At 43.8% G+C, this 18,714-nt stretch overlaps 1 protein-coding gene across 1 annotated transcript in view; it reads left to right on the forward strand.

Moving 5' to 3' along the window:
- The window catches only part of Pip5k1b (phosphatidylinositol-4-phosphate 5-kinase type 1 beta), a 256,047-nt gene that overhangs the window by 156,345 nt on the left and 80,988 nt on the right, over positions 1-18,714 (forward strand). The window contains exons 5-7 of the mRNA XM_048438730.3: positions 2,654-2,771; positions 10,488-10,640; positions 12,192-12,491. Coding sequence (XP_048294687.3) covers positions 2,654-2,771; positions 10,488-10,640; positions 12,192-12,491 — 571 coding nt within the window. The remainder of the gene's footprint in view (positions 1-2,653; positions 2,772-10,487; positions 10,641-12,191; positions 12,492-18,714) is intronic.

An 18,714-nucleotide genomic window follows, 5' to 3' on the forward strand; every position in this document is an offset into this window, starting at 1 on the left:
GCCACTCCTGCACAGACCACCGAAGAGACAGCATGTAACTTGCCCAACTGAAAAAGGTACCAAGCCATATGGCTAACGTAGATAAGGATAATGGGGTAATATGTGTCATAAGAACTAATAAGTAGCCTGACCTAATGGGCCAATCAGCTTTATAATCTTATGGAGTCCTGTGTGTGATTGATTTTTCTCTGGGACTTGCCAGCTGTGGGGTACCAGGCGGGAACAGGTACCCCAACAAGCCGACCCCTTGTTCTACACTCATGTTATATGAAGTAATTAATACCCTAAGATCATGTTAACTCACAAGTAAATGGTAAGAGCAGGACCTGAGCCCCAGTGACGGCTCCACAGCTCTGCTCTGCGCTCTCTCAGAGTCACACTGCTCCGGGAAAGGGTTTCTGGCTTCTTTGCCCATGAAAAGCTTTGCTTCCCCTCCTTCTCCCCTATAGGACATGATGTCACTGATGATGCTCTAGACTAACAGCTGTGTTTCCGAAGCTGAGAATAAAGTGTAAACATCATCCCGCCCTTGTGAATTACCTGGCTGAACACAGTAGCCTGTAACCCAGCAATGGAGAGAAAAAGTCAGGGGAATCCATGATGTTCTGTGGCCACTGGCATAGCTGCATTGATTCAGGCTTAGTAATCGACCTTGTCTCAAATAAAGGGAAGAACAATTGAGGAAAGACGCCACATGTCAGCCTTTGGCTTCTACATCCATGTGTACACAACCACATAACAAGTACATATACCACACAACACGACACAAAAATATTTTTCCAGCGGGAACAACGTTCGCCTCGTCTACCTTGAGCTGCCCTGCTGTATATGCACATATATTGTGTGTATGCATTTGTCCCTGTCTGTCTCGTTCCCAAGGAAACGTAAGACTATCTGTTTGATACCGTTCAGGACTTGAGCGTAGTAATCAAGTTGCTGTTCCCTAGGAAACTTCTTATAATTAGCGGAAGCCGAGGTGAACAACACAGGAAGCTCAGTATCAACCAAAAGCAAAGCAAGCTAATGCAGCATCCAGCTTCTTACGTGGACGTGCTAGCCAAAGAACGAAGGGAAATAATGAAAGGAACACAGGCGTTTCATCTTACTTCTGACTGTGGAAGGAGTCTGCCCTAATAGAGTGCATAGCTTTGATGGTTGGAGCTAAAAAGCCATAAGCAGGAGACACAAGAAATAGGCCACACTAAGCCCGCTGACAGCGGCCTCCTTTCAAGCAGGCGTTGTGATTCTTTCTACTTGCTAACAGTCGAGAGGGAGGAGGTCAGAGTTCGTATTGACTCTCTTGGCTTTTAACTCTTAATTCTTCTTGGCTGACATTTGTAAATTATTCCATGTCACATAAATTCTGAAGTCATCCCAGGGGACATACGGCTGAATGCATTTCCCCTCATAAATTGCAAAAGGTGGATCGAGGAAGTGTTTGGCTGTGCTGGCAGGCCATCGTGCATGATTAGGGATCTCCAGCCATGTTTGCTTAGGGAAACAACAACCATTCATAAGGTGAAAGTGTTGGCACACACCTGGTAAGCTCAGCATTGATGAAGCTAAGACAAGAGGATCGGCAGTTCAAGGTACTTTGTTCTACGTAGAGAACTTTAGGTCAGTTTGCATTTCAAAGTGAATATCTGTTTCAAACCCCAAAGGGAGGAACTAACAAGATGGCTTCATTAGTAAAGGTTTTTGCCACACAAGCTTGTCACCTTGAGGTCAACCACTGGAACCCATATACAGATGGAAGAAGAAAACCAACCCCACAAAATTGTCATCTGACTCCATATATCTGCTATGGTACATGCATGCACATATATACATCATTTGTGTGCACACAACCACACACAATAATAATGATAATGATAATAATAATAATAACAAATTTAAGGTTTTTTTTAAACCCCAAAGAGAAAAACAGCCCAGTGACCATTTATAAGCAATTTACTTTGAGATGGAGATTGGCAGTTCTTTTCTCCAGATCATAAGATATTTTAAAAATGATTTTATGTGAGGGCTGGATAAATGGTTCAGGAGCTGAGAACCCTGACTGTTCTTCCAGAGGACCCTGGTTCAGTTCTCAGCATCCACATGACAATTCACAACTCCTTAAGTCCAGTTTCAGAAGATCTGAACTGCACCCTCTTCTGGTCCCTGAGGGCACTGCACACATATGGTGTACAAACATACATTCAAATAAAACACTCATACACATGTAATTGAAATAAACAGATCCTTTTAAAAAATTATTTCAAATGTTCCTAGTTATAGATACTATCCAGTATCCAAAATTCATGGTGAAGAAGTATTTTAATTGGTCCAGATGGGGCTCGGGGTTTCATCAGAACATTATTATAATGTGATTTCATTAGAAAGTGTGATAATTTTCCAAGGAAGGAAAAGTGGGGAGAGGAAGAATATTTACCATACCCCACGATTGGCAGGGAAGGCCAGTTGTGTGGAGTGGCCCATCAGCATGTCAATGTGTCTACCCCGGGGCCATTGACCATTGTGATACCCACGAGCAGAGGGTATTTTTTTTTCTCTAGAGATAAAATTAGCCCAGGACTAATAGAGCTAGAATTTGAAGCCGGAATTGAATTTGCTAATATTCTTTCTCTGTGTCTTCTTTTTGACTGAACTGCAGTGAAGGTAGCAATCTCACCCCGGCGCATCACTACCCAGACTTCAGGTTTAAGACCTATGCTCCCCTGGCCTTCCGGTACTTCCGCGAACTCTTCGGTATCAAGCCTGATGATTACTTGGTAAGAGCCTATCATTTTCCTGTCTACAGAACGCATGGTGCTCTCTTGAACAGCAGCAGCGGCAAGGGACTGTCTCTTAGAAACCCCAGGAACATAGTAGACGTTCCAAGTGTTTTTAATGTTTACATATTTGGCTTCAAAAATGCAATGTGATGCCATGGTTCTTAACAGATAGCTATAAAAGTCTGCCGTGTGGTTCATATTTAAATAACTGAGGTATTACTATTTGGGGTAATTACCCTAACAGATACCTTATGATTAATTTAAAAGACTTGGGAGTTTTACTGTGGATTCTGTTTGATGGTCCACAACCTTGCCCCGAAATTTTCCTAGTTTTGTTCTCTACATCCCCCTCCCACAGTCCTCTCACGCTCTCTCCCTCTCTCTCTGCCCCTCTCCTAGTTTTTCGAGACAGGGTTTCACTGTAGCTTTGGAGCCTGTCCTGGAACTAGCTTTTGTAGACCAGGCTGGCCTCAAACTCAGAGATCCACCTGCCTCTGCCTCCCAGGTGCTGGGATGAAAGGTGTGTGCCACCACTGCCCAGCCCTGCGGTCTCTTTTTAAGCATATTTTCACATGTACATAGGCATACTCTGGCCTCTGCTCTGTCTCTCCTCTCTGTCCTCTCTTGGGCACAGCAGCAGCAACAGACACAAGACCACCCTCAGGTTTGTCTCATTCCCATTCAGAGGGCCACAGCCCAGTTTTTGTTGAGAGGGGTTGGCGAACCTCATAATTTCATTGCTGTTAACACCTAGGGGCTTTTCCAAAGCTGTTTTTAAAGGAGCCATAGGAAGGATGCCCCTGAGATTCACTGTTTCCCATTCTGGATGCTCTCAGTAAGACTCTGGTGAGATCCTGGAGCAGTGCTTTTCAGGGGTGGTACGGCAGGCAGTGTTTGTCACTGGTGATAGAATGTTCTGAATGTATTTTAGAATGTGGATAAGACATAAAGAATGAAATCCAAAACTGGTATCTGTTCCATGCTAATGAAAACCCATCTCTTTAGTTGGTACTTAAGAAAATAATGATTTTAACTATTTATTTGTGTATGTGTGTACGTGTATGATGTTTGCAAGCATGTATTTCTGTGTGAGGCCATGTACATACTACATTGTATGTGTGTGTATGATGTTTGCAAGCATGTATTTCTGTGTGAGGTCATGCACATGCCACAGTGTATGTGTGTGATGTTTACACACATGTATTTCTATGTGAGGCCATACACATGCCATAACATGTGTATGTTAATTTACATGTGTATGTTATGTTACACATAACATGTCTGACAATGGTCAGACAGAGAACAACCTTGAATGGAGAAGGGTCTTTTATCTGCCCCTGTGCTATATGTTCTAATTGCTCTGCACTAGTTAGCCAGTGAGCCACTGGGGTGTTCTCCAGTCCAGACACCCCTGCCTCTGGCTTTTAAATGGGTTCCAGGGAGCCAGACTCAAAGCAATAGGATTATTGGCGGCTCTTTTACAGCTCCGAAAGTATTGATTTCTTCCCAGTGACAAAAGATGCAGGACTAAGTCTCTGCAGAGCAGTGATGGTTCTTAACAAGGTGCTGGGCACCCTGGCCTCTGCAAGTCCCAGTGGCTCTTTTTGCCTCTCTGTCCATCTAATATACTAGCACCTGTCCCTGTCACTCCCAACTCAAACAAATGTGCCTGTTCTAGAGGCATGTTAGGGAGCGTTCTCGGGTTTCTGGTCATTTGTTAATAACTGAAGGTCATGTCTCTCAGAAAATACGTTTAGGGAACCCAGTGGGGTTTCATAATGAAAAGGGCAAGGTCACTCTTGTCCCTTGGGCCATACACTAGAAACTTGTGGCTTTTCCTTCTGGACATCTCTAAACTTCTGACCAGCCAAAGAAACACCACAGCAATTCACAGCGCTGTTAATGCAGGCATCTGTCACAGCCCTGGGCATAATGTCACAAGATGGGTGCTCACCTCAGCCCTGCTGTGCCCATTGCCTCACAGCCTGGCCTAGCTCACTCTGCTCATTCCCAATCACACACAGTTGCTCTCTTTGGGAAAGTTCTTCTCTGAACAACTTCCCATATAACTTACCTACATTTCTTAAATGGGCCTTTAACCCAGAAAGTATTCTTCATAAAGTAGAACTTACAAAGGAGCCTGGGAGACCATGCCAATGGTTTCAAAAGTCTTCGTCTATCTACCTCGTCTCCAGATGTTCAGGAGACTCTTTCCACTAGTCCTAGCTTCCTCAGCCACCAAGCCGCAGACAGCAAGCATAGTCTCCAGATAGCCTTTCTCCACCCATCACACGGCGATGGTCCATCCTGGAGAACACACCCTAAAGAAGTCCAATCCATCTTGCGAGGCACATTTTGAAGCCATTAAGCTCAAATAAAGCACAGAAGACAAATGGGCATGTCTTAGAAAGGTCTCTGCAAAGCAACAAAGGATGTGACACAAGTACCAAGTCCGGGCATCTGTCAGGTAGGACTACTGAAACCCACACCGTGAAGATGCCTGGCTGTAAGCAGGGGAAGACAGAGGAGACCGTTAATGAGTGATTGCCAGCTCCATAGATTTGAAATCGCATCCCTGTTGGTTTCGTGCTGCCGTGTCTGGATTGGTGCCAGAATTATTGTGTCTGTGTTCTCAGTTTCATTAAAATTCACCATGTGCTTGCTGATTACAAGTTTCGGGTCTATGCATGTATAATTTGGCTAGGGAGGCAACAGGATGAAGCGCTTGCAAGTGCACAGCCCCGTGAACTCGTCCTCATTTGTTCCTAGACGAGCATCTCCCACCCAAGAGGCCCTGGGCATGTCCGTCTCTGCTGCAGGGACTAGCTGCTTGCTCTTTCCTGCCCCTCCAGGTTTTCACAAATTCAATGTAACTCATAGGAGTCACTCATAGGAATTTTTTAGGCGTACCTTTTTACCAGTAAGAGTGAAAACAGATTGAGTGTTGTACACCATCAGGGGAGTAGGAGGAGAGTTCATCTGTGCCGTGTGGTACAACTTTACATTGTTAGCTTGCCTTGGCGGAGCCCCATTAGAAAACCGAGACAAGAAGATGCTCACCTTTGAGCAACTTTCCCAAAGGAAACGTGCCTGGGAGGCATGTAGCGCCCAGGAGTGCACATGGAGACCTGCTGATCACAGCTGCTTCAATTCTCTGTGTCCTTTAGAATCAGCTCTCAGAAGTTGCTGAGAACATGGTAATGAGTCTCTAGAGTTCTGGAGTGGAAATCATGTTCCCATCCAGTGTCATAGTCTCTGTCACCTACATGCTGATGGTGTATCATCCATAATGTTAATTCAAAACGTTACCAGAATAGGACAATTGCCTATTGTTAGTCTTTTATAAATTACCTACTGAAAGAGTATCTGACAAAGAACTGATGAAGTTGCCCCCATAATGGGTCAGTGCTTATAGAGAATTTTGATATTTTACCGGGAGAGAGATTTAGGTCTGAATCTAGGTTTTTCCAGACAGATTTTTCTCTCTTTTGTTTTAAACAATAGTTTGACTGTGAATTTCACACAATGTATTGTGGATATAGTCACTTCCTCCCTATCTCCTCCCATAAGTACCTTTCTGCCCTCCCCTTCCTACTCACCCAACTTTGAGGTGTCCCCCATACCCTGTTTAGTTTCTACTGCCCAACTCCTCTTTGGAGTGGAGTCTACCCTGCAGTGTGATTGACCTACCAGGATGATCATTAAAGAGAACTGAATCTCCCTCTCCTAGCAACCATCAAATGTGGGATTTCTTGTCCATTTCCCTGCTCTATGCTAAGATTTTATTTACCTTGAGCTTGTTTGGGTCTCATGTGTACTTCTAAACAGATTTTCTAATATTGCCTCATGATTTCTCTATTTCCTCTTTCTGATCTTTTCTTTTATAATCTCGTCATTTTTATTTCTACTCTTTGGGAGATCTATGGGCAATTGAGTTGCAGTGAATAAAGTCAGAATTTCTAGAGAGTCTGGGATCTTTTCATTTTTCATGAAAGCCTGGGATCCGCAGCAGGGTCTTGCATTCATGATTATATAAGACTCAGTCTTCTTCTTTCTTCTGTCAGGATGTTAGAATTGTATTTGGTAATAACATGTATAGGTATTTATCTAAAGTGCATGCAGTTCTTTCTTGCCCAGAGAAAGTGTGCACTGGCTTGATACCACATTCGACTACATATCATCATGTAATAATAATTTTAGATTATTATTAATTTTAAATTATTGTTAATGGTTATAATAAGAAGTTACTCTGCCAAGGGGCTCAAGAGCATTCACCTTAAAGTATTTCAACTGCTTTCAAAATTAGTTCTTTTTTTTTTTTTTTTTTTGAGATAAATTCTCACAGTGCAGCCTTGACAAGCCGGGAGCTGTCTGTGTAGACCATCTGGCCTTGAACTCACCAAGACCCACCTGACTCTGCCTCTTAAGTGCTGGGATTAAAGACATGCACCACCATCCCCACTGATATTTTTATGTTCATTTTGGAGGTTTTCCTGAACCTCCAGCTTAGTCACTCAGTGTCACATAACTTATGAGTAGAAGAGTCCCCAGGTTTACAAACACCAATTAATCCACTCATGCCCTGTCCACTGTACTCACCAATCCATGTGAATACTTTGCTTACACACATGACTGGGCAAGGCCCTTCTGCTTCCTCTTGGTTAAAGAAGTTTCTTGTCTACAATCTGATGGTTATTGTGTTTCCCATCCTCTCTTCAGCATGCAGGTGAGGACGTAAGCTTTTTAGATGCTTAGCAAGAGTGTCAAGAGGCCTTAGAGTAGCCAGCATTCACCCTTGGCTATACACCAAGACTTTTTACCAAAATAAAATAAAAGCCAGTGAAGAGGGAGTGAAAGATTGGAGTTGCCAGTGGCTTAGAAATAAACACTTCTTTCTTCTTGCTTCTTTCTCTTCTTGCATGAATCTATTTCCCTTGCCCATGATGCTGTCCAAGCAAGATGATGTAAAAGGTGACGTCTACAAACTGTCTTAGTCATTTCTATTAGTCTTTGTCTCTCTGTCTCTTTTTCTGTGTCTCTGTTTCTTTCTCTCCAATCTTCCCCCACCCCATTACCTGCTTTCTTTCCTGTGTTGGGAAACTAGATATTTACAAAAAGCTTTAAGGAGTTTTCAACCTTGTTTTTAGCTACCTACATCTTCAAGATATGATTCCATGTGTTATGATTCTATATTAAACAGAGAAGTGTGGTTCTGGGAAGGAGATGCAGAGTCATGAGCCAATGGAATAAGATAATGAATGGGTAACCAATGGAATAAGAGGTCAGAAATAAACCGTCACATCTTCTGCAAGTTGATTTTTCAACAACAATGTCACACACACACACACACACACACACACACACACACACACACACACACATGGCTGTCTCTTCTATTAAATTGTGTCGGGAACACTGGTTATTTGGGTCCTGGAAAGGTAGCTTAGTGGTTGAGAACACTGGCTGTTCTTGCAGAGGACCTGAGTTCAATTCCTGGTACCCATTTGACACCTCACAGCCATCTGTAACACCAGTCTCAGGGGAATCTGTCACCATCCTCTGGCCTCCCCGGGTACTATATGTACGCAGTGCACAGCCGTTCATTCGTGCAAAACACTCCTACAAATAAAATAAAATTTCAAAAAGAACCTGGCTATCCTCATGCAAGAAAGTAAAGCCAGACAGACCCTTATCTCAGGCTGTTGCTCAGGATGTGGCTCAATGGTAGAACATTGCATGAAGACTCAGTTTCTGCCCCCAACACTACAGAAATTCAGCAAAAAGGCCTGGAGTCTAGAGTTCATGTCACATTTGAGAAGATGAGGACAGAGCTTTGGGGGAGACCTGATGAGTGAAACTCCAGGGAAGTAGCGCTGGGCTGCTTGTGGTCATGAACATGGGAAAAGGTGATGCAGTCAAGGTCAAGATCAGATTTACCTCTAGAAAGATCCCTGGTTTCCAGAGAAGAGGGTACTAGGTGGGGTAAGAGTTGCAGTTGAGCCCAGGAGATACCCTAGAGGCCAGGCAGAAGCTGATAAAAATCACTGAGCCTGGGGTATTGGCAGGAAATACCTTGTGAAGGAGGCAGGCAGGATCATGCATTTGGATGCAGATGAGGAAATAGGAAGTGTCTAGGATGTTCTCCAAGGTTCTAGCCCCAAAGATAAGGCAGTAGAGGAAAGGCAAAAGGTAGAGGCCCCATGATGTAGAGATGTGATTTTTCTGCTCTGTGGGGTTATACTGCTAAAGGGCTCCTACCTGGCTGAAAGGAGGGCCAGAGGCTGGAATCCAGCCCATCTTCTACTCACCACCACCCTCGTATTCTGGCCAAGAGCTCAATCTGCCATGGTTAGAATTTAAAAAAAAAAAAAATCCTTCTCATTACAACAACAAAATAAAAGCCATGATTTTTGTTTGTTTGTTGTTTGAGACATAGTCTTTCTGTGTAGTGGAGCTCACTGTCCTGGAATTCGCTATGTAGACCAGGCTTGCCTTGAATTCCCAGAGACCCTAGAGTGCCACCATGTCCAGCAAAGCCATGTAATTATCATAGCAGCTTCTCACATGTAAAGTATTGAGTTATAACCAAGTATAGATACCAATTATAATGAGGGCTACACCTGTATCCCTGGAGTCCTGAGATGGGGATGTCACATCACCCTCTGTGTAGTCAATGACAGTGGAGAGTGTCCCCTGGGGGAACAGAGGAAGGAGAAGAGAAAGGTTCTGTGTTGAAGGGATGCCAATGCATGGGCGCTCGCCCTTCATCTGGGGCTTTATGGGCATGCTGCGGACAGAGCATCTTCTGTGTGTTCCTATTTAAAGATCTCACAAGGCAAACTGGCCAGTTTGTCTAGCCTAATTATTAATTTGTTAATTATTTATTCAATGAGCTTCAAATCAATGAGAGACTGTCTCAAAAAAAAAGCTGGGCAGCATTCTTGAGGATGATACCCAAGGTTGTTCTTTGACTGGCACACGTACATATGCACAGATAGACACACCACACACACATAAACACATACACACACACATGCATGCATACACTAAAACAAGTGTACTTTAGCCATGCATGGTGGCATAGGCCTATAATCACAGCATTGGTGAAGTGGAGGTAAGGAAGATCATCAATTTGAGATCATCTTGACCTACATAGAGAGACACTATCTCAAACAAAAAATAGACTTTAATTTTGGGTGTGTTTGGTGTATCCATGTCTACATGTTTTTGTATGCACATTTATATGCGCGGCCACATATCTGGGGGCCAATGTCAGATGTTTCCCTCTGCTGTTCATCTCTGTCTATTTTAAGACAAGACTTCTCACTAAACTGGAGTTCACTGATACTGCCTGATTCTGTAAAACTAGTTGGCTTTGGCACTCCAGGGATCTGTGTTCCTGTCTCAGCCACCCCAGTACCAGGTGCAAACCATCTCACCCAGCTTTATACATGGCTGCTGATCATCCAAATACAGATCCCCATGCTTTCAAACACTTTGCCTAGTTACTTTCTTCCGGCCCCAAAAGTTTGCTTTAAATGTTTGATTAGGAGTGGACATTATGACTTATTGGAGACAATCTACCAGGAATGACAAGGTCCTGGGTTCAGTCCAGCACTATGAATACATAAATAAGGATTTATACAAATATGTACATACATACCCAAACTGATTTTGTGTGTGTGTTTACTCTTTTTTTTTTTAACTTTACAGTACTCCATCTGTAGTGAACCTCTGATAGAACTGTCCAATCCCGGAGCCAGTGGATCCTTGTTTTTTGTGACCAGCGATGATGAATTTATCATCAAAACCGTTCAGCACAAGGAAGCAGAGTTCTTGCAGAAGTTGCTGCCGGGATATTACATGGTAAGGGGCTGCTCACAGCTACAGTTTCTGCCTTGGAATTTCTTTCTTTCTTTGGAGGGCTTTGTTCCTGCAGGCTTTCCTTCCTTTGCATTTAGACTGTGTTGTAGCATTCCTTGGATAGATTTTAGAAGTAATAACCAGAAGCCAGCAGGATAGCTCAGTGTGTTAAAAACATTTACCGCACAAACGGGGTAAACCAAGTTTAGTCACCAGGACTCCCATGGTAGAAGAGAAAACCAAGTCCTCAAAATCGTCCTCTGGTCATGGCATGTGTGTGCCCACAAATCATATACATATATACATGTTAACAATAATAATAATAATTTTTTATTCTAAGAAGTGATAGCCAAACTTAGCAGTGCACACCTGTTACCCCTGCATTTGGAAGGCCTAGATAGAAGGATCATGATTTCAAGGCCATCCTGGAATACACTGAGAGACCTGTATCAGAAGAGAATATGGTGTAAATGAGAGCCAAGTCCTGAAGCGTAGTTGTTGGATCACAGTGGGTAGTGCCGTCCCTGGGCTGGTGGTCCTGGGTTCTGTAAGAAAGCAGGCTGAGAAAACCATGAGGAGCAATCCAGTAAGCAGCACCCCTCCATGGCCTCTTCATCAGCTGCCTCCAGGTTCCTGCCCTGCTTGAGTTCCCTCTCACTGCTTTTGATGATGAACAGTGATACAGAAGTGTAAGTCAAATAATGCCCCCCTCCAGTTGCTCAGGTCATGATGTTTTAGCACAGCAATCATAACCCTAACATAGACAGTATGTATTCTCTATTTTTATAATAAAAAGACCATATTCTAGGAGTAAATATTTACACCATATAGAGAAAGAAAATTATAAAAACCCAGGATGGATGGAGAACCGCAGCAGCGATGAAACACAAGAGAATGGGCAAAGGATATTAACACAGAATTATCTTTGAGGTAGCTAAAATGTATCAAGGACAGTATCTTTCTACAATAGCCAGTGACACTCAGCTTTTTAAAGCTGTAGTTTTCACCATCTTGCCTAAAAAGATACTGGCATCTGGTAGCATTTGGTACGGGCGAGAGTGAAGGAATGGGTGGTCTTACAGGTGTCTTGCAAATCGGTCTCACAGTTTAGGAAGACAGTTCTGCAAGAAGAATTAAATTTTAGACTGTTCACCACTTACTCCCTACCAATTAATTTTCTCCTTAGCTACCTTAGAGAAGAGTCACTAGCAGTACCCATCAGGTCCTTAGTGTGGTCAGTTGAAGTTAATTTGGAGCATTAGGTTCGTGCTTAATTCAGCTTTTATGGCTGTGAGTTTAGAATGGTTATGTTGGTATTCCAGAGCAGATTTAGAAAGAAACTAGAGACAACAGAGAGAGACACTTGTGCATCCATCCATTCTAGCTGTCCATCAACAGTGGAACGGGTAAAGAAAATGTGGCGCACCTATACAGTGGACATTAACAGCACATCCTATGTCGAGTCATAGTAGCTCTCAAACTCACTTTTAATGAAAAAAGTACTTTGTGAAAATGGAACAGAGCAAATTTTTCCTTTTTTTTTTTTCATTCTAGAATTTAAACCAGAATCCAAGGACTCTTCTGCCAAAATTCTATGGGCTGTATTGCATGCAGTCAGGGGGCATCAACATCCGCATTGTAGTGATGAACAACGTCTTGCCGCGTGCCATGAGGATGCACCTGACCTATGACCTGAAAGGCTCCACCTACAAGCGACGAGCATCCCGCAAGGAGAGAGAGAAACCCAACCCCACATTTAAGGACCTGGACTTCCTGCAGGACATGCATGAGGGGCTGTATTTCGACACGGAGACTTACAATGCCCTTATGAAGACACTGCAGAGAGACTGCCGGGTAAGGAAGTGTCTCTGGATTTCCTTAGAAACAATCTCCATCATGAGAGCTCTAGCCGCTGGGTGCTGATAGCGTAGACGTGAGGACGGCTTTCCATGCTGGCCCAGGCTCTCCGGATCTCTGAGGAAATGGTGAATGATAAGGGAATGACCTGGGATCTGTAAACACTTCTCTGTTGGTTCTTATAATAAGCTCTGTCAGCTTTCTTTGATAAAATGCATTGAAAACTTTTCCTTTTCCTTCTTCTCTGGGGTGGGGAAGGTAGTTGAAAAGGAAATGAAATTTAGATTTAATGGCAGACACCTGCAAGCGAAGCCATATTCAGATCTTGGATGGAATGGGATCTCAACTGAGGAGACACGTTTAGAGATGTGCTTAGTGGAATTAACGGAGGGCTCCCTGGAGACCCACTGCGAGCTGACCCTTGACAGACAAACATTGCGCACTGGCTGCAACTGTCCTGTCTGCAGGGCGCCAGATAGAGCCGAGTGCTCCGTGGAAGGGTGGTTGTCAGAGGTGAGAAGGGGTTGCCCAGCTGTGGTGTACACACCCTATTACATCACTTTATAAATACAGGTGGCCAAAGCCCCAGGGGAATGGTTTGCATGTGGTAAAAATGAGTAAAAACCCTTCTGGAGAAAAAAAATGAAGAGATAATTGTTAACTGGAGGCCGCCCAGTCCTGAGTAATCACACAGATTTAAGTTAATATTACAAACTGTTTAGGCTATTAGCTCGGGCGATTATTAACTAGTTCTTACAACTTAAATTAACCCATTTTTACTAAACTGTATTTCTATGTGATGTGGCAGCCCGATCTACACTGAGTTTTCTAGGCCAGTCAAAGCTCACATCTATCTGGGGCAAAGCATGATCTAAATAAAGGGAATTTAAAGTTTGACTCTAGGGGTCTTTTTAAGATTTTTTTTTTAATTTGTTTATTTATTGTTTAGTTTGGTTTGGTTTGTTGAGACAGGGTTTCTCTGTGTGTACCTCTGGCTGTCCTGGAACTCACTTTGTAGACCAGGCTGGCCTCGAACTCACAGGGACCCGCCTGCCTCTGCCTCCCAAGTCCTGGGATTAAAGGAGTACACCACCACCACCCGGCTACTTTTTATTTTTTATTTATGCGTGTTTATGTGCCTGCCATGGGAGATGGAGATGTCTGTGGAGCCTAGAGGAAGGTGATGGGTCTCCTGAGTCTGGAGTTACAGGCTGTTGTGAGCCAGCTGCCATGGGTGTTGGGAAGTGAACTCAGGTCCTCTGGAAGAGGAGAAAGCACTCTTGACTCCCACCTCTCCGACTGCTATGAAGTTTTTACTATTATCTTTTGACAAGTCATATGAAAAGCAGTGGGGACCAACCAAGAAAGAAAAATCCTGTAGAACTCTTCTGCTATCTGAAGGATTCATGCTTTTCTTTTTTTATTTAAAAAGAAAGGAAAAAGGACAAAGAAAGAAAACACACACACATTTTAATGGAAACCTTTTATTTTGTGTTTTTTCTGTGGTTGCAGGATGTGGGTGAAAAGTTACTATCAAATTCCCCAGAGTGTAGTCCAAGCCTCTCCAGTTTTAGATTTGTTTTTTCTCCTCACCCCCTGCCTCAAATTGTGTGTGTGTGTGTGTGTGTGTGTGTGTGTGTGTGTGTGTGTGTGTGTTCTCAGTAATATCGGAAGCCTTTTTCTACAGTCTGCTAAGGCCACAAGCTTCTATGCCAAAAAGAGTAAAGGTCAAGTATAAATTCCATTGCACAGGGTTTGTGCCCAATCCTGAGAGACCAGGTCAAACATGACTTTTCAACAAAAATGAGACCCTAGAAATGTGCCTGCTTATTTTCTACGTTTTTAGCATGTTGTTCTAAGAAATAGAGAAGTCAGTGTTAAGGAATCAAGTTGTATTTGAATTTGTGCAAGACATAAGCCGTGGAACTTGCTCTTCTCGTCACAAGTGCTTTTGCCCCTGTGGTATGGGAACATGCAAATACTGAGCCTGACTCCAGTTGCCGACCTGCCAAGTCATCTGTGATCAGGATCCAGTAGCTGATCCTGGGGGCAGAGCTGCACTGTGCAGTGCAGGGTTTTGGAACCGTGGGTCCTGATGTTTGTCAGGGATTGCTTTGTAGGTCTGTTGGGTGATGTCTTAGTTAGGGTTTCCGTTGATGTGATAAACACCATAGTCAAAAACAACTTAAAGGGACTCATTTGGCTCACCTATCCCGTTAAGGGGAGCCATGGCAGGAACCACCTCAAGTCAAGAAATGAAGCAGAGGCCATGAAGAAACCCTGCTCACTGGTTTGTTCCCCCTGCTTGACTGTCTTGCTCAGTCTGTTTTCTTATACTACCCAAGACCAACTCAGTGCCCTGGGGTGACACCATCCAGAGTGAACTGGGCCCTCCGGCATCAATTATTAACCAATAAAATGTCCAACAGACTTGCTTGCAGGCTAATCTTTAGGAAGGTGTCTTCCCAATTAAAATTCCCTCTTCCCAGAAATCTAGGTTTGTATCGCTTGGCAAGTTAGCATTTTGGCTAGTGTTTGCCCTTCATCTATACCCATTTTACCTTTGAGAGATACAGGAGTATATTGATTTTGTTTTCTTTAAACTTGTTTATTTTTCATTTTTGGTGCAGACTCCTTGTGCCTTCCCCTCTCTGCATCCCCTCTACTCTTCAGAACTGAGCTTTAGTGTGACTGATGGAGTATTGGGCTCTAGGGTGACTGTGGGGTCACATGCAGGCTGGCACTGGTACCTAGCATCTGGGGATCTCTTCTGTTAAAAACCCTACTGTCTATGGGAGGCTCCAAAAACAAGTCAACCATAGACCATTTTTATGACAATGCTCCAGTGGGAGGAAGGTGAAACAGGCTCATTGTGGGACATGTCCTCTTTGCTGAGCATGGGTGAGTGACCTTCACGTTTGAACTATTGCCAAACAGTAGAAGAGATGTGGTGATTCTAGGGTCAGAGTAGGTGACGACTTAGCTCGATATTGAAGGGTGAAAGGAATTCTGGATAGGCAAAGCAGTAAAAACATTATTTCTAGGAAGAAGAAACAATATATATTACGTATGAAATAGCATGGCACATTCCAGTCACTATAGTTGTTTGTCATTGCCGCAGCTAATAATTAGGAAAGGCATGTGAGGTAAGAGAGAAGGGCATCCAAATATTTGTCATCACCCTTTTTCAGAGTTATGCGGGTTCTATTGAGGACTCAAATAACAAATCCACCAGACCTCGAGAACTCCTGTGCACTGTTGATAGAAACGTAAATTGGTCCAGACACTATGGAAATCAGCATAGAGGTTCCTCAAAAACTCAAACTAGGACACTATATAGTCCAGCTATGCTACTCTTGAATATAATACTCAAAGAGACCCGTCAACACACCACAGAGACACTTGCACATCCTGTCTGTTGCAGCGCAACTCATAGTAGCCAAGGTGTGTCATCAGCCCGGGTGTCCATCAGCAGATGAATGGATAAAATGTGATCTATATGCACAATGGGATTTTATTCAGTCATAAAGAATGAAATTAGGTCATCGGCAGGGAGAGAGATGAAACTTATCGTCCTGTTAAGCAGAGTAAGTCTGATTCAGAAAGGCAGTATTGCCTATTTCTCTTGTGCATGCAATCTAGAATAATACATGCATGCGTGACATGGAATAGAAGTGGGGCTTATTTGGGGAAACAGAAAGGAATCAGCAAGAGGAGGAAAAGGAAGCAGGAGATGTTGAACATGGTTGTAATGTGTGATACAACTGGATGAAAGCTTCATTATTCATTCTATCACTGTGCACAGTGATCTAAAAATAGACAGAATAAAGACCCCACAGCAGTTGGCCCCCAGCTTCTTCTCTGTGGACAGGCATGGGGACCCTGCTTGTTGTAGTCCCCAGCTTTCTGCCCACCCTCCATTTTTTCTTTCACATTTTGCCATAACATCTCAGACTAGGAGATTCCATTTCCCTTAGCCTAAGCGCTGTTAGGAAATCTCCGTGTGACTCATAAAGCCAGCTCGACCTGTGGTTGTCCCCTATTCCCTGTGGATTGCTTCCCTGCTTCCAGTCCAGAGCTGCTCTGTCTGGACTCTTCTCTTGGATTGGGCTACTCGCTGCACAGCAAGCCTCTTAGCAAAAAAAAAAAAAAAAAAAACTCCATCTCCCTGTCTGACTTGCCCAGTGATACATAAACCCTTGGGTGTCAGCCTTCCCTTTGCGATGGCCAATCCCTCATCAACTTCATCCAGTGGTTCCTGGACCTCTCAAAACTCTTCCTGAAAACTAATCATATAATTCAAACCTGCTGCATCTGCTTTCCACACAGGAGCCAAATGTGATCCTTTTCCAAATGTGAGCATCTAGGTCCCAGAACCTCTCTGTCCCCACGTTGCTATTCCTTACTGCTGTGCATGGGGGAAACTGGATATGTAAATAACAAGTCCCCTTTCTTGAAGCATTTCCTACCCATCGGACTCTGTCCATGCATTGTGATGACTCTCCTCTTCTATCAGTGAAGTGGTTTCAGGGCAAGAGTAGTGATGGTGGCTGGTAGTCATAGCTCACTTGCTGTCCCAACCGGAAAGTAGGACCCAGGCATGGTCCTACTTTTTCAGGTTTTCCGCATGGTAGAAAAACCAAGATGGGCATCCATGTGAAAACTGCTCTTCCGTGTACTGTTGTCTTCCCCCAGCCTGCACCTCCTCCTGGCTTTGCTGGTCCAGACAACATGGCTATCCATCAGGTAGCTAGTCGTGCAGATCAGTGCCCTGTCTCTCGATGCCTTTGCTTTCTTCCTCTCCCACTTTCTCCACACACAGTAAATCACCGTGTCTCATCCAGTCTGCCTCCTGAGTACCACATGAATCCACCTAACTGCTCCTGCCGTAGTGGAAACTCTGGTTGTTCATCTGGCGCTTCGATAGCCTCCTCACTCATTTTCAGTGCCATTAGCCTCCAACTCCTACCCCCTAGTGTCCTCCCTTACTCTCTTGGCTTACCCTGCCAGGCCATGTTTTCCTATCTTCTTCTCTCTCACCCTCCCTTACCCATCTGAGGACTCCTGGGATATCTCTTCCTCTGAGATCACCATGCTGTGCTTCCTCTTCCTCCTAACCTTAATCTTTCGTGGGATTTAAGGACGTTATTTCTCCTGAACAGATTCTTAAGCCCCAGCCTTTGTCTCTAGCTCAGTGGGTAATTAGCAAATGGCTCTTGGAAGGCTGTATTTAAACAAAAGAATAATAAAGAGGATATTGGAGCATAAAGAGAGGAAGGCATGGGTGCCACCACTCCAAGAAATGTCTTTTATGACTTCTGTGTCTCCAGCTACACTTCCAGTCCCTTTGAAGGGAGCATCCAGTTTTGCTGTAATGCATGCCAAAAATGGCATTGAGTGTAACATGAGGGGGCCTGCTTGTTGGGGTTTTTGTCCCACCTAATACCCCACAGCCAGCAAGCCCCAAAGAAAATCATACAGAGATCTTCATAAGATTATAAACTGATTGGCCCATTAACTCAGGCTACTTATTAGCTCTTGTAGCTTATATTAACCCATTGTTCTTATCTATGCTAGCCACATGGCTCGGTACCTTCACAGCAGGGCAGGTCACATGTTGCCTCTTTGATGGTCTGGGCTGGACTGGGGAGGGAGCTTCCTGCTTCCCAGAATACTCCTGTTCTCATCGCCCCACCTCTACCTCCTGTCTAGTTGACCCACCTATATACTTCCTGCCTGGCCAATCAGTGTTTATTCAAAATAAACAGATTGACAGAATACAGACAACTCTCCTGCACCAATTGAGAAATTGATAAAGCTGATGGTTTCCACTTTGAATCAATTGGGATTAGTACTGCACTGAATGCACTCAGTGTCCTTACTTCAGCAGAAGTGTATATCCACAGTTCAGTGAGTTTTCCCATGAAGTCATGTTGGAATGATGACCGGACCTTTATTTAACACTGACCCCTACCTCCCTTAAGTATGGCTCTTCTCTGTCCCTGGGAGAGGTTTTCAGGCCTCTTAATTGTAACATAAAAACTCTCTGGTAAACAATCTTTTTTCTTTCCTCAGGCAGATGCTTATCTACTTCAAAATTAAAATGGCTACGAAGTAGACTGGCATGATCAATAAACAGATTCAGATCTGAATTTTACATCCAAATGACAGATCGCCCTCCGGGTTGCATTTGACACAATGAAGAATTGTACTGGTTTAT

Source organism: Myodes glareolus, chromosome 7, assembly GCF_982192425.1.
Source record: "Myodes glareolus chromosome 7, mMyoGla1.1, whole genome shotgun sequence".
NCBI lineage: Eukaryota > Metazoa > Chordata > Mammalia > Rodentia > Cricetidae > Myodes > Myodes glareolus.